Raw genomic sequence first — 16,389 nt, forward strand, 5'->3', positions numbered from 1 at the left:
TTACGATTTTATTTTTCCCTTGCTCCTCTTCCACGAGGGGACCAACTCCCGGTGCTCCCCACACCTCCGCTCCGCCGCCGCCCGCTCCGGGGTGAGATGGAGGGAGGGAGAGAGAGGGAGAGCCACCGCGCGCGCGCAGGGCGGTGCCTTTAAGGGGGCGGGGCTCGGGGGCACGGCGGCGGTCGGGAGCGTCTTTTCCCCGCCCCTCGATCACTCTGCGCTCCATCGATTTTCTCGGGCAGCGGCTGGAGGTGCCTGTGCCTGCCGGACGCAGAGGCGCTGCCGGGAGCGGAGCTGCCCCAGGTGCCGGATACGAACTCGGCGGCGGTGGCGGCCGGTGAGTGACAGTCTCTGGCCTCCCGCCCCGCTCTTCCTCCGCCGGGCTCTGCGGAGCCGGCTCTCAGCGGGGCAGCTCCGGCTCCTTCCCCCCTCCCCGTGGCGGAGGCCGTCCCCCTCCTTTCGACCTCCCCCCTTCTCCCCCCCCGCTCCCCGGGGGGGGGGGTCGAGGCTCTCGCCCGCCAGGCGGGGTCGAGTGTCGCGTCCCAGGCCCCGCCCCTCTCCCGGGCCGGGAGGGGAGCGGGGACGGAGCTGTCGTTAACGGCCGTTGCGGCGCGGGGGGGCGTCGCCGGTCTCCTGCCGGCTCGCGCTTCGCGGCCCCTCCTCAGCCTCCCTGGAGGCACCTGCTGGCCCCGCCCCGCCACCGCCGGCGGGACGGGTCGCCGCCCGCGCCCGCTCGTCTGTCTCCCTGAGGCTGGGGGAGAACGGTGGCTGGGCGCCGGGCGGGCCCCGCCGAGCCGCCTGGCGAGGGAAGGAGGTGTTGTCTTCCCTCGAGCAGCAGCTCGCGTTCTCTCCCACCCCTGACAAGAGACAGGGCAGAGAGGGTCCCCGTCGCCTGTGAGCCTCCCGTGGGGGTCACACGGTGTCCCGCTGGCGGGTGGGTGTTTGCTGGGTGACGGTGGCTGTGAGAGGTTGCGCTCGCGCGGGGGAGCGCAGTGTCCCGGCTGTGGGTGGGCTTGTGAGGGAGCCCTTCTCGGCGCTGGTGGGGTTGGCCCTGAAAGCCAGCGGGCAGGGCAGCAATTCCGTGGCTTTTGCCTTTGTCCCTTCTTGTGGACAGCGGTCTGTGGAGAGCTCCTGGGCCCGCTTGGTTATACGGTGAAACAAGGCTGGTCTAGAACTGTCTTAAATCGTTCAGCTTAATGAAGTGTTTGCGTGTGTGTGTGCGGGGCGGGGAGTAGAGGAAGTAAGCAGGGGAGTGGTGAGGTCTGACCTCTGAAGAGCCAGTTACTTGCAGGTCTGATTTTTTTGGTTTTTTTTTAACTTTGCATTCAGTGGTACTGTAAAGTTTCAGAAATAACTCCCCAAAATGAGTGAGTATTTAGGCAAGTACAATAAGAAAGTACTGTAGTAAGGAATGTGGAACAAATCAAAATTGAGAGATGATTGATTTCATTGATATCTAACTGGAAGTGTTACACTTCCTCTGTGACTTACTTTTTTTTTTTTTTTTTTACTTTCTACCCAGCTCTAAATTTCTCTCTCACTTGAACTGCATTGCAGTTCAGAAGGGCCCATGAGCTGGGTGACCAAATGTCCTTCCTCCTTACCTCTTCAGTATCTTAATTAGGAACCTGAAAAGGATCCCTTATCAAGGGGTGTAGATGTCCAAAAATAGGGATGATCCTATTTCCAAAAGGGAGTTTCCCATTCTGTCCAGTTTTACTGGTTTTCAAAATAGTGTTCCTTCTACACTGTCAGCTTTTCCTTTTCTTTTTTTTTTTTTTTCCCCTCTGCTTTTTCTATTTCCTGCAGTTTGCTTGCTCGTTGTGGATTAACAGCTTCTAGCCACGTACTTGAAAGCTTTGAATTGAAAGCCAGTGAAGTATTAAGCCATCTTAGCTCTGACAGAACATCAGATTAAATCTAAACTACAAATATTCATTCTTTAAAATTTAGTTTAAAATCATAATCTCACTTCAACCTTCCAGGCTTTCTGATCATTCTTAAAATAAGTAAACAGTCTCTTTGCTCCTTTAATGATTTATGTGCATTTCATTACTGTAAACTTTGTTTTGTTTTTGCTTTTGATAAAGTTGTCAAAATAGTTAAAGGACTCTATTTGTTTGAGTTTTTAATGTAAACTGTAAATAAACAAACTTGTGGCTTAGGAAAACACAAGTTTTCTTGCTTTACCTTTTGCTCACCTGAAGAAGAAAAGCTCTATAATTCTTCGTTCCCTGTTTCTATCGTATCTATCACGGCTTGCACTGACCCAGCAAGAAGCAGCAAAAGGCATGTCCTGCTTCTGATTTCTTTCCCATGGATAGCTTAGTTTACAGTTTTTGTGATTTATGCCTACCCCCAGACAACAATGTTTTTACTTAGATGGGATTTCTGTCATCTTAAACATCATTTAAAACAGGATGCAATGATTTTCATTATAGTGATATGACTTATCTCAGTGAAAATACCATTAATTTAGATTGTAATGGTAAAGTTTTTTCTTGTGTGGAAAACGTAACTTTTTTTAGTATGTGTCAGAGGTGAAACTATTTAATTAAAAGCATGTTACGAATCAAAGTTTTTTTTTTTTTTTTTTTTAAACAATGTAAAGTTGTCTTGTGTTTTCACGGCCTTCATTCAATAAATTACAGTATTTTTACAGACTTGATAGGTTTTTTTAATGCTGTAATTGCTTTATCAGATATTAGTGCTGAATAGCAGTCTAAGTTAATGGATGTTTTTAGAATTTATTTGAAAACCCCTTAAAGTTCTAAGTCGTGAACTTAAAAAAAAAAAAAGGCTTTTAAATAAAATGTTTAACACCTTGCCGTTTGAGCAGTTGTGTGGAGAAACTGTTTCATCTTCAGTACAGAAGGTACTGTTCACTAAGTGTTTCTAAATATGTAGTCTTCAGATCTTATTTTTTTGAGTTGTAGGATTTCTTGTGAATATAGCAGAGTTGTTTTGCTGGCTGTTGAGAGCATTTGAGGCAAAAATGGACAATAAAGATGTTAAAATATGTAATCCACCAATTATTTTCCTGAGGTCCTATTATAAAGAAACTGTATCCACTGATACAGTCAGTTCTTTATTATGCTACTCCTCACAGTGAAGCTGGGCTAAAGCAAAGTAAGTGGGCTGACTAGAAAGGCAGAGGCCACTGACCTCTTTTAGTGATGAAAACTTTTAGATATGTTATGTTAAACTATAATTAATCAATTTCTTTCAATGTACTGTTATGTTTAGCTGTAAATCCCGTAAGTCTTAAGCACCGTACTTGAAACTAAACATCAGTTTTGAGTTATTTTAGTTCTGTTTATTCTGTGCTTTTCTGCTTTCCTACTTCACTTGGAAAAAGAGAAAAGAAAAAAGTAATATCTCAATAGGATGGTGACAGTAGGCTGAATATAAAAGGTGTTCTTAAAAACATGGATTCTGACAGCTATTGAAAGTATCCATGAAATAATCTACAGTTATAGTTTTGTACTCCAGCACAAAACAACCTGTGAAGCACAGTCAGGCACTACCTGCATGTATTTTGAATGGCTGTACATCACTACTTAGTTATGCAAATAGGCACAGAAATCTTTTTCCACAGGAGAAATCAGTAGTACTTCATTTAACAGTGAAGGACTAGAAAATAATACTCAGAAGCCTGTGCATGTTACAGTGAATTTAATTTGTATGTGAGCTTTTCGGTAAGAGTGGAATCTGCTGCTGTACTTAAAAGTACGCTGAAGGTTCAAATTCCGAAACCACCTAAATTAATATCTTTTAGCAGAAGTGAGACGTTAGCTCTTCACCTTAGCTTTGACCTTCTGTCTTGGACCACCTACATTCTGTAAATCTGTGCTGTGCAACATTGTCTTTCAAATTACTTTTCCCAGGGGAGAAATAACGGGGCTTGGTAATGGGGGAGATCTTGTTTGTAAAGGTGCTTGTAGGATGAGGGATGATTAGACAGCACGTGCGTAGCACAATCACGTCAGATTGATGGTTCATCTTTTGCGCTGAACATGAAAGCAAAGGACTGTCTTTACAGATTGCAAAGTATCAATTTAAAAATAAAGCTGATTAAAATTCTTGTACCTTAACCTGAAAATTATTTTCTAGCATTCCTGTCAGTATTTCAGTTCAAAAGCAGTTGGATTGTTCTCCCAATGTCAAAAGTTAGAGGAAGAGGGACGGGCAGGAGGGAGAACTGATTTTTGTGATCTCCTGGAGAAAAAAAAAAAAAAGAACCTGAAGCAGTTTTCCTAGAAACTGAGTAATGAGAGAAGTGCCTGAAAATAAGGATTAATTGTGTGATTGGTATGTTACATGCTTTGCATAGGGAAAGGTAAGCTAAGTATTTAATATTTTAAACAACCCTAATTCAAATGGAGAAATTGTTTGTAATTGTACTTTTAATATTATTTTGGAAGTATTTAGTGCTCTTTCTTCAAAAGGAAATTGGTCTGTGTAGCCTTTTTTTGAGAACAGAAGTTGTTAATTAATCTGCAGACAGTATGTTCAGCATTTTCAGTAGAAAATACTGTGATTGCACTCGCTGATAGGTGTGAAAGCCTTTGTTTCCTTTCTAATTGTTTGTTTTCTTTTTAAGGAAAACAAAATTTCTTAGACACCAAACCCTTAAGGGGTCTGGTTTTCTCTTGCCCTTAAGGGAACCACAGATTCCCAGATTTTCAGTTTAATTCTCAAAGGCAAACCTTACACTATATTGTCCAGAAGCCAGTGGGGACTCTGGCAGTGTAAAAGTGTCTGTGGATCAGATTACAGTATAAATCAGTAATTTTTAGGTATATTTAGGCTTGTATTTTTTCTCTCACTTCGTGGATAACCCGAAAGCAATGTACCCTGTATTTGGAAGTTCATCAAAAAGCCTATAGTAGTTAAAGATTTAGGGCTATGCTGAGAAAAAGTTCCTTTTTAAATGCCCACTTTTGTATTGAGGACAAACTAAACTGATTTTTTGAGATAATCCTAAAATGTCTCAATTAAAAAAACAATGACTTTAAATTTTCTATTGAAGAATTCTGCGAGTCTTTTGACACTTCAAATCTCACTGTGGTTTTAACGTGTACCTTGCTTCTTGCTGGAAAACTGAGCATTAGATTTTTGGCAAAAAGTTAAGGAGCTATGTATATAGTTGATGGGTTTTTCTCATGTTTGCTTTTCATCAGCATAGAAGGCAGGGGCGCTTCTGTTTCTCACAAGATAACTTCACTACTGTGAAAGCATGATAGTTCCATACAGGAGATGGGATTTTAGGTGGATGAGTGGAAATGAACATTGAAAGTACGTAAGGCAGAGGCAGGTTGAAATATATCAGAAAAATACCTGTGCACACAGGCTCTCAGACAGTGAAATACTTGAGCATGTGTTTGACCATGTGAATAGAGAAAGATGCTATAGCGTATGGCTTGAGTACTTCCTGAGCAGAGGCCAGAAAGAGGTGTTTGGGAGAGAACATGAAAAAATACAGGAATCTCAGTAACACAAGTGCATGTCTCATCTTTTAAGTATGTTCAAAACAAAAGGAATTGCCAAAAGTCACACGGCGAATGTTAAATTCAGTGTTGCAGTCCTACCTACAAACACCCAAATTAAAACTTCAGCCATGTGAACTGTGTAATTACAGTGGTTATATAGTGTTTTTATAAAGAATACTGTGTATAGTTGCAGGGCTTAGGAAAAATCTGTGGTGTCTTATTTCTTTTCTCTAGAAAAAAAAAAATTCCATCCCATTGGGATTTATTCAGTTTATTTTTCTGAACTTCTGGATCTTTCTGAATGCATTTGCATAAACATATTTGAAAGTTTTTGATGCTTGAAGTATTGTTTTTGAATTTCTGCCTGTGAATAACGTAAGATAGAGGGATGATGAGGGTATTAAGATTCTTTACCATTTTCCTAATAACTAAAATAAGGCACAGAAAATTATGAATAACTTTAGAACAAAAGCAGGATGAATGGTTTAACTGGAGGACAGTAGGGAATGACTTCTAGATGAAGCAAACTTTTACTGGGTGTTGGAGGTAGAAGCAGATGTAGGAAAGCATGTGCTTTGTGAGAATTTAGAAAATAATGGGAGACTTATGGCCACCTGTGATATGGTTTTGTGTAAAGCGGAGTTGACTTTTTTCTAAATACATGTTTATATATAGATGTTTAAGGCTGTTCTTCACAACGTTGCTAGATTATAATGATGTGTCACGTAATAAATACAGAAGCTTTTAACCAAGTAGATGACTTAATTTCTGGGGAGTTGTAATGCAATTTATAATGAAAATAGCGGAAATTTGGGGCAGAAACATCTGTGTTCAGACTTTCTTGAACTACGTTTTCTTCTATGCTATCACCCTTTTCTAGTCAATTCACTATGACAAGAACAGATGTTCAGAATACTTAAATGGGTTTGACTTGAGTCTTGGTGATGAGTAGGTAACATTGAATATACTAGCAAAAGTGTTCATTCAAGAACTGATATAAACCAGCATGTAGACCTAATTAAGAAATTGGGGGAATAATTTATTTTCAATGTGAAGTTATGGAACTTTAAAGCTAACTTTTTTGAAAATGTATTTGATAAGAAAAAATTCCTAAAAATATTTCACCTTAAGGTTTTCCACAACAAAAATGTCCTAATCCAAGTTTATAAGGCTAATACTGGTATTTGGATTATTGTAGTATCAATGGTTTTGCTTAATAGTGGCACTTGGAGATTGTCATTGTCACTCAGGTAAATAGATTTTGAGCTGAGGTGAAAATGTGACTATATGGCTCTGGGCTGTTCAAACTCTGTATGTGGATTAAATTAAATTCGTGTGCTGGTGAGTTTGATGGAGGAGGTATGTGTGTTCGTGGTAGCAGAGTGGAGGGACGGGTATCTTTTTTTTTTTAGGGTAGACTGATTAAAATAGGTTTTAAAATTCTTCAAACATTTTATTCAGCTTTTTCTGTTTGAACATGTGACATAATTGGCAGATGAAATGATTTTCTGAACTAAAAGAAACAAAGAATTCCCCCCCCCCCAATTTTAAAAGTCTCTGTTCATCTGTATTATAGATTAATGTTCTTTTTAATCTATTTTTAGAGGTTTGCCACTTTCACTTCTTGCTGATGGGTCACAAACTCAGTGTTATGTGTAAATTCAGGATTATATGTAGGCTCATTACTTTCCTTCAGGTAGTTTATGGTGTAAGATACTAACGAACAAAACTTCATTTTACAATGGAATGTTTGTGGAAAAATTCAATTTTGATGTTGTAATGGCATCTGTGCGGTTAGTTGTTCTTCGTGGGGAATCTCTCCCCTCCCCAAATAAATAACGTGTCAGAATTCCTGATGTAAAAATACATCAATATATAGGTATGCTGTACATCATAACTGATAAGATGCTGTCATTTAATATGTACAAGGAAATGGATTTATACTGCTCCAGATTATTTTTTTTGACGTGTGATAGATAGAAGGTTAATTGATGTTAAATGGATGCTTTGTTAGCCCTTCATCAGCTACTAAACTAGTCCAGGAGGAGTGCAAATCATTACTACAAAAGGCCAAGACCAGTATGTTTTCTTAGTGAGGTTTATAGGTCTTTTTTTATCCCTCCCTTCTTTCCCTCCTTCCCAACCACACAAAACACAACCAGCTGTAAGGATAGGAGGAGAGAGCAAGCAGCTTTTCTAAACACACACACACACTCGCGCTCCTGCCCCCCTCTTTCCTCCTCATACCTCAGCGGAGTGACAGCTTCTAGATGTTGCGTGCGAGTGAGTTCAGCTGGTGCTGTGTGGTCTGGGTGTGTGGTCTCCAGCTCAACCGAGAGGCTGCTAACAGGGTGGATGAGAGAGAGCAACACTGTTTACTTTAATTTATTTCGGATGCCGGAACTGTGCCCGGAGTTTCTCCTGAGCTGGGTTCTACAGTTAGCGGTGTCAATCCCTCGCAGCTGCAGCCCAGGCTGCTACGGGCGCTGAACTCCTCTGCCGAGGGCTCTCGCAGCATCTGCCTCAGGTCCAGCCTTTTAATCCCTTGTGACTCAGAAATGTTAATGGCATCGCTGAGTGCTCTGATGATTTTGCTTTCACTCTGTCAAGATATATAGCCATGAAGATGTACCTTGCCGGGTTAAGGAAAGCAGGACCTCTGAGATGCGGATGAAATATGCGAGTATGGCTATTGCGAAAGCAAAACTGCTGCGCTTATTCCTTGGCTACCATAAAACTAAAATCTCTAGTCCCTTCATGTCTGATTGGCATATTCAGGAGCCCTTTTAAAAAGAGAAGGGTATCGTGTTATGTCATTTAATACTCCAAATCTTTTCTTCTTTGTCACTTGCCCTCACCATTGCAAAACTTGCACATCTTCCCAAATTGAAACTGGTTTTGCCATGTAGCATTATCCTGTAGGTTAACATGTTTTTCAGTGTTAACATTGGCTTGAATCAACATGCCGGATATGACAGGGCAAGACAAATGAAGCTTTGTTTTTTCTGTGTGATGGTGAAATTACCCCCTTTTATATGTTTGTTCATCTTTTCATTATAAGTAGCTTAGCGGTGTTTTGAAGAGTTTTTTCCCCCCCTAAATGTAAGATTCGTGAGCACTTCTTGTTTAAATTGACAAGTCTTCTTTTATTATTTAAATAAACATACATAGATTCTTAATATCTCTTGGAATTTCAGCATTGTTTAGCTTATTCACTTCCCAGTCTTTTCTGGCAGGCTTGCAGGAATGGACTTTGTATTATTAATGCAGTGTTGAAGGCTGTGGAAATTCTAGGGCACTGAAGATCTCCAGAGGGGTTAATAAATGTCAGTTATTTTCACAGTGCTGCTTTTTGGATGGTTTTAAATCTTGGTTTATGTAGATTGTCCGTCTGAATTTATATTGTTGGGAAGATAAAGCACAGAAAAGGTTGCAATAGTGTTTTTTCATCATTTTGTAATGGTTTTGAGTACAAACATGTAGGAAGCTTTTTGCTTCATCGTCCTTCATGGGGTCATTTGCTGTGTCCCTTCACTGACTCTGTCATTGTGTGTTGTACTCAGGGGACACTTTGGGTTTTCTAGTGAAAACAAATTATTAGATTTATTTAGTAGAAGCACAAGTTTGTGTAGTTTAAGGTGAAAAGGCCATCACCTGGGTTCTGGAATCTGAGTATTTATTGCTTGTTTAAAAAAGAGCGTTTCATAAATCTAATCATTTGGAAAACATTTAATGCTGTGATATTAGTGTGATGAGTACCTCACCTACTGGTTTCAGGTTGGTTTGTTTTTTAAAAAGTAAATAACAACATTTGAGGCATGGTGTGATTTGAACAGGGGTGATGCTTTGGTCATTCCTGCTGTTCCTCCCTCAAAATTTTTAAAATTGTGTTCTGTCACATATATATATATGACTGAGAACAAATAAATATTTGATACCTGAAGACTTGCATGCTTGCTTGTAGCTTAGACTTTCTCAGCAATGACAAATAGGCTTTTTCTTTCCTCCCTTCTTGACAGCTTAGATTCCCTTTGCTAGATGACCATGGCACTTGCTTTGACCTTGAGTCTGTCTTCCTTAGAGAGAGTCTTTTAAGTTTAGTGTCTGTGACAAAGAACCGCTGAAAATTTTAACTTAAAATTCAGTTAAGGCACTGGAACCAACTTGCTATCTTCTTTTAGAAGTCAGAAACTCCTCTCTAAACCATTTCAACTGCTGATTTTTCCCCTGGTGAAATTTTTAAGGTGGCACCTAATTGTTACTCATCTTCCAAAGTTCCATGCTGTCATGATGTTTGTAGTTTTCCTTTGGGATTTGAATTTACCAGCCAATGTAATATCTTAAATCCTCAATTTCTGTTGTTCGCTTATTTTGTATTCTGATACTTCTTCCAGAGTGGTAAGCAGTACTGTGCTTTACAGAACAGATATGGTATTTATTGGCATTTTACGTATTTAAGAATTCCCGGTTTAAACCAACTGAAGGTTTACAAAAGCCAAAAAAGCAACTAGACTTGTATTTTCCCTTATGTTGGGCCATATTTCATTGCTCATTATTTGTTTTTAAAGTGGCTTTTCTTAGGATAAAGAATGAAGATGTCCCCTCTTTAGTAAGCTTGTAATGCTCAGAATTGTCTGGATTTTTTTTTTTTTTTGAACCAAACCTTCATGAGAGGACAGTTTATCTGAGAAGCTCATGTATGGACAAAAATGATGTTTATGAAAGGCATTTTTCAAGATGGCTTTGTAGTAGGTGGTCTTTGCAGAGGCTTTCTAACTCCTTGCACTTTCATAACAAGAATTATGACAATAATAGAGAGAATAATATGGGCAAGATCATGAGAGCAGTCAAACAGATGTCATCCATGTTAAACTGTTGGGCAGATATTGTGAGGAAATGAAGTTTAAAAAAAAAAGGGTGGGGGGTGAGTAAAGAGGGAAAGACACCTCTGTTAGTGTAGAAGAAGATTGTCCATTACAAAAAAATAGTCTTGTTAACACTTCTTCAGTGAGCCTGGCTCCTCAGAGGAAATGTCTTGTATAGAAAACTGTCTTTATGTAATCTCCCCTAGTCTGTATAAGAAGCAGTCTTTAAGTAAGAAGGCTGCTTTTTATATGTTATTGTTTTATACATAATACGTATTTGTAAAGAATAGAACTTCTCTTCAGGGCAATGTATAGAATTTTTTAACTTAAAATCATTAAGTCACTGGAACCAACTTGCTATCTTCTTTTAGAACTCAGAAACTCCTTTCTAAAACTTAATTATATTAAGATACAGTTATGCTCTGGTGAGACCCCACCTGGAATACTGCATCCAGCTCTGGAGCCCTCAGCACAAGAAAGACATGGACCTGTTGGAGCGGGTCCAGAGGAGGGCCATGAAAATGATCAGGGGGATGGAACGCTTCTCCTGTGAAGAAAGGCTGAGTTGGGGTTATTCAGCCCAGAGAAGCGAAGGCTTCGGGGAGATCTTATTGCAGCCTTTCAGTACTTAAAGGGGGCTTATACGAGAGATGGGGTCAAACTTTTTAGCAGGGTCTGTTGAGACAGGACAAGGGGGAATGGTTTTAAGCTAAAAGGGGGTAGATTTAGACTAGATATAAGGAAGAAATTGTTTAAAGTGAGGGTGGTGAAACACTGGAACAGGTTGCCCAGAGAGGTGGTAGATGCCCCATCTCTGGAAACATTCAAGGTCAGGTTGGAGAGGGTTCTGAGCAACCTGATCTAGTTGTTGAAGATGTCCCTGTCCATGGCAGGGAGGTTGGACTAGATGACCTTTAAAGGTCCCTTCCAATCCAAACTATTCTATGATTATTATATCTTTTCATGAAATGGAAAAAGTAATTATTTTTTCAGCTTTGCCTTAAAGATTTTTTAAAAAATTGGAAACTTGCTTTTGGGCCACAGTATACTGGCTAGGCCTCTCAATAAGCAGTTCAGTCATTTTAACTATTGACACTTTTGTCGTAAGGAGGAGAGGAAATATTATAAATTAATTGAAGGCTGCCAAGCATTTGTTTGATATTTGTAGTAAGGACAGATTCCATAGAGTTCCTTCACTTACTCTTTGAAATAAATGAAACCAATTGCTGTTTAAAAATAATAATAATAATAGTGTGTCTCAGTGCTGTAGTGCTTTTGTAATGTGTTGAGATTTACTGTGGTCTTCTCATTCCAGTGAGGTATTTTAAAGCAATTCTGCAGTAAGTATGGAAATACTTTAGAAGAAATATTAGACCTCAGGAGGCTCAGCATTTTTATTACATTTATTCAGCTCATCATGAGGGGAGATCTAGTGCCAATTTCTGAAATCCAGAAAAATATGTTGTAATATTACTTTTGAGTTTTGGTATTGATTCAAACCAATTACCTGTGTGCCTAGGTATTTTGAAAGAAACAATGGCTCCAATGCAAGGGAACCATAAGATTGGGGTTTGGGGGGAGAAAATCAACCAAATAATAGCAAAGTAGCTTCTATTTTACTTGTTTTCCTCAAGATTTCTTCCTCTGCATATTACCACTGAGTTCCTGAAGATGGCTTTTTTTATGTTTGTGTTACTGATTAACATTCTATGCAAATCTTTAAAAAAAAAATTGCTCAAAAGTAAAAGAGGTGTTTTATGTTGTCTTACTGGTATCTAGACACATGCTGCTTCCTGCAGAAGGTGACTAGGTGTGTATGTGGGGACGTAACCTCACTGTTTCTTTACAGCTGTTGTGTATCTTTGAGCTCTGCTGAGGATCTGTGAGAAAAGCTGCAAAGACTATGTAGGTAAGATCATGAGGAATAGATGCAGTTTGTCCTCCTCGCTCTAGGTAAACTTAGGCACCTGATTCTTCTCTAACATCCTCTTTGCACAGGGCTCCTGAGGAAACTTCAAATTCTGAAAGGTCTGAACCTCTGTGTGTATGCATCTTATCATTGTACAGGAATAAACAAGACTTTCCCTGCAATTTCGGATTCTGGTTGCTCCAGGTAGTGTTAGGTTTAGCAATGGAAACTGGGAAGCTTATTTCTTTTGTGCTGCCTGTTGTTTTGTCAGGCGATGCTGTAGTAATGTAGCTTTGAATGCAGCGCAGATGAGAGGAGAGCTGGGCAAGCCTTGTGACTCCAGGACTAGGGATCTTGACAGAAGACTGGGTCTATCATGTTCACCTGTGGTGAGGAAGAGGATCAATAGCAGTGCAGGTGGGCTATCTGGGCAAGAAGGCTCAGGGTAAGGAAGGGGAGGTAAGGAAGAGGGATTACCAAGCTGTCAGGATTTGAAAGGAGAATTGAGATATTAACACCTGTCTCCCTCCCTTCTTGAACTTATGGGTAAGAAGTCAGAGGGAAAATCGGCAGGATAGGGGCAGGAAATAGTTCAGCTGCAAGACTAGGACCTGGCCTCAGTTTTGAAGTGAGGCAGAGACTGCCTGTCCCTGTGTGAGGGGGGGAAAAACAGTGCTGGGAAAGAAGTAGGAGTAGGGCATGATGGAGCAGGAGGGAGGGACTCTGCCTGCCAGAGCACAACCTTCTCTTCAGAGCTGGAGATGACGGTCAGCTGATTGCTTTGTAATCTGCTGATGCAGTCCTCCTGTCCTTCAGTGCTGTTCTAACCACAAGGTTATAGGCTGCATCTGTTGACTACTCACTTCTCTAGCCTCATGTTGGGTTCATGTAAAAGGTTCTTACATACAGACTTAAAAGAGCATCCATATGATGTGATCTAATTTAATTCCTTTTTCATCAGCTTGTTGTTTGCAAAACAGTGGGAAATCAATGTTTTATTAAAAACATAATGTAATTTTTAATGTTGTGAAGTCAACCAGTCAAGAAATATTATGAGATTTGCCAGTTAAAAACACAAAACCAAAACAAACCTCCTTAGTTCCAGACATATGTTGTGTGTATCATGGGCTCTTAACAGACTTCTTTCATGTACTGGACATGGCTCGCATGCTGCAACTTACTGTGTTCTTGCTTGTTCAACAGGAATCTGCATCTCTTGTTAATTGCACACTCTTCAAAGGTAGTCTCAAAAGTTCTCTAAAGATATTAATAGTTCTGTGGTGTTCAGAATATCTAAATGCCTCTTCCATATTAATGAATTTGTCTTCGAAATAGCTTTTGAGATGTGTTACAGCATTCCTATTTTAAATATGTGAAACTGAGAAACATGTTTGAGATCAAATGTATTTATAGATTTGAGGTGGTTATTTAGGACCTGAATATTTCAGAGCATTGTGCAGCATTCCCTATGTTCAGGGTACATTTCACACTGACTTCAGGTATGGCTTCTGAAGTTGGACACCCAGAAACTGAGAAGAAAAAAAATGTTACTATGAAGTTTTATAAGTAGTGACCTGCTATGCATCTGTGGTATAGATAGAGACAGGATCCTGTTCCGGGGGCAGTATTTGATTACCTTCACCACGAGATCTTCCTCCTTATTCCTGCCTTTCCGATTTCCATCTTTCATTTTCAGTGTGCATTCCAACTTCAGAACATGAAGAAAGAAACCGATCAGTGGGAGCTTCTTTGATCCTCATGGCAGATCTATCTAGTAACACTGAAAAATTTGGGGAGGTTGTGTAGAAGCATGGTGTATGATGGTACAATGAATGTATTTTGTACGTGCAGAAGCAGCTGAAACAAAGATAGCTTACTTAATTCTGCTATTTTGTAACTGCTTGGAAACTGCAACTTTACTGCAATTTATCGCTAGGGATGATTTACAGAGGTTCTGGGTTTCATGGACTTGACTATTTGCAAGTAAAAATAGAAAATATACTTTGATCCAAAATAGAAATAGGTAAGGGAAGCCTTATGAAGCTTGGCTTATATTCCACATATTTTTTTACCAACCTGAACGTTTAAAATTGTGTACGCTAAAGTGTTTTATATGTGTACCTAAGGTTTTTGAATACTGACCTGTTTCATTATTCCTAGATTTTCTTAGAAATAAAAACACTTCTTCCTATAGGTTATTTTTGGTTCTTACCTTTCCAATGCAGATAATTCCTATTAGAAACTGATCATAAATAACTTTAAGAAGCTCCAGAATACTAAATGAAATTTTTTTACTAGGAATCTTAAGGAAGTTGTGTCTTAGTAGAAGAATACAGGAGTCATGAAATGGAATAGGTGATGCAAAATTACCGTGGAAGTCATTAGAAGAAACCTTTTTTGCCTGTCTTATGACTTCTATAGGACCTGTGTACCTATGGGCAGGCGCTGTTTAATAAGTGGTGTAAATGTGGAGAAGTTGGTGGGAGCTAATGTGCTTCAGGTTATACTGATCTGCTTCTTACAGCTGCAGAGCTACACAAAGGAAACTGCTAATAAGCCATAGGAATTGGTGATCAGTTGCATAGTAAACTAAATGTAGGCTGCATAACATGCGTAGCATATTGGTGTTTCTATTACAGAGCTAATCAAACTGTTTTGAGTTGATTCCTAACTTCAGGTGCAAAGGAATACTCTTCTGGAAATGTTTCTTTGATTATTTTATGTACATTTTTGTTGATTTGTTGGGATATTATTTGTTTTGTTGACATTCTCTGCTAGTGTAGTGCCTGTAAGTAATGTTTTAATTTTCTCAGTTTACGATGCTTTATACAAGTAAGTGCTGGGGGCTTCTCCCCATGGGACCGTCTGTGCCAGTAAGTCTACTTTTGATGGGGAAGTAATCCAAATATGTAATCATAGTCTATTACTTAGCTTAGCAGTTCTAAACTTTCTAAGGAGTACAATAATAACTTTCTGATAGAGGATTGAACAGGCTCATTTGAATTCTAACATAAGTGATTTGGAGTGTGTGTGTATATAGTTTCATTAAGCATTTTGAGGGTCTAATATTTTTCTGAATATACTTTTTCTTTGCAGTTCACAACTAGAGCTATACTTAAAAAAAAAAAATGGAAGTGCAAAGAAGGTGTAGGTATTCTTTATTGTTTATGTGGCAAAAAAGGCTTTGAGAATGGTGTTCCATATTTACATTCATGTTTTTCTCTATTATTTTAGAAGAACAGCTTAAAAGGTTTTTAATAGTTTTTACATAATATAATTATTGTTTTTAAATGATTGTTTCTTGCTGAACAGATACAAGCAACTCAGTTTTCAGTAACTGAGTAGACATCATGTCTCGAGCACGGCAGCCCCCGCTTGTAACTGGCATCTCTCCCAATGAAGGCATCTCATGGACAAAAGTGACAATTAGAGGAGAAAATCTGGGGACTGGGCCTACAGACCTCATAGGTAAGTTGGAAAAAACAAAAAAAAAATCTTTTGAGACTGTAGAACATTACATTTAGGATTTGGTAAGATAATTTTTTTTTGCGTGGTAAAATCTGTTGCATGGTATGAGGAATGCCCTTTTCACAAATATTGCTTGAATCTATAAATTCAGGGATGCTGTCTGATGCGTAACTAATTAGAATGACCATACTTTGCTAGATGAACTTTTAGCCTGACTCAATGTCCTGTGCTGAACACTAGCTAAGAATGAATGCCTATGGGAGTGTACTAGAAGAGGCTAGATGTAACGAGATGTCCCTTTGTTACTTTCCCAGGCATTGAGAATTTCAGCACGGAGACTTTCCTATCAGAAGTGTTTTCAATGTATTAAGAAAGTCACTGAGCATTGCTATTCCTTGAATTAGCGTAAAAGTCAATTTGTGTATCTGCAGCAGTTATGACAAAGCAGGTTCAATGACTTAGCTACACATTATGTGAGGAACCATTTCCTTCGCTGTTATGATTTTAACACTGTGACTTCATTTGAATCATCATAGTTCTTGCGTTGAAACAGGGAACAATCAGTTTTCTCTGATTCTCCTGACCATACAGATCTCAATCATCACTGCTCTGTTGCCTCTTTTCCAGGCCGAAAAGTCCTAGCATATTTAAATTT

At 39.5% G+C, this 16,389-nt stretch overlaps 1 protein-coding gene across 5 annotated transcripts in view; it reads left to right on the plus strand.

Annotated features, from left to right (window-relative positions):
- The first annotated feature begins 240 nt into the window (after positions 1-240).
- The window catches only part of EXOC2 (exocyst complex component 2), a 131,084-nt gene continuing 114,935 nt past the window's right edge, over positions 241-16,389 (plus strand). For 4 of the 5 annotated variants that reach the window (XM_075142571.1, XM_075142575.1, XM_075142574.1 and 1 more), the window contains exons 1-2: positions 247-337; positions 15,579-15,734. In XM_075142571.1, the coding sequence (XP_074998672.1) occupies positions 15,617-15,734 (118 nt within the window). In that variant the 5' untranslated portion in view covers positions 247-337; positions 15,579-15,616. Of the gene's footprint in view, positions 338-15,578; positions 15,735-16,389 lie in introns of all 5 variants that reach the window. The other variant, XM_075142572.1, reaches the window with a different exon arrangement.

The sequence above is a fragment of the Calonectris borealis genome, chromosome 2 (assembly GCF_964195595.1).
Source record: "Calonectris borealis chromosome 2, bCalBor7.hap1.2, whole genome shotgun sequence".
NCBI classification, from domain to species: Eukaryota; Metazoa; Chordata; class Aves; order Procellariiformes; family Procellariidae; genus Calonectris; species Calonectris borealis.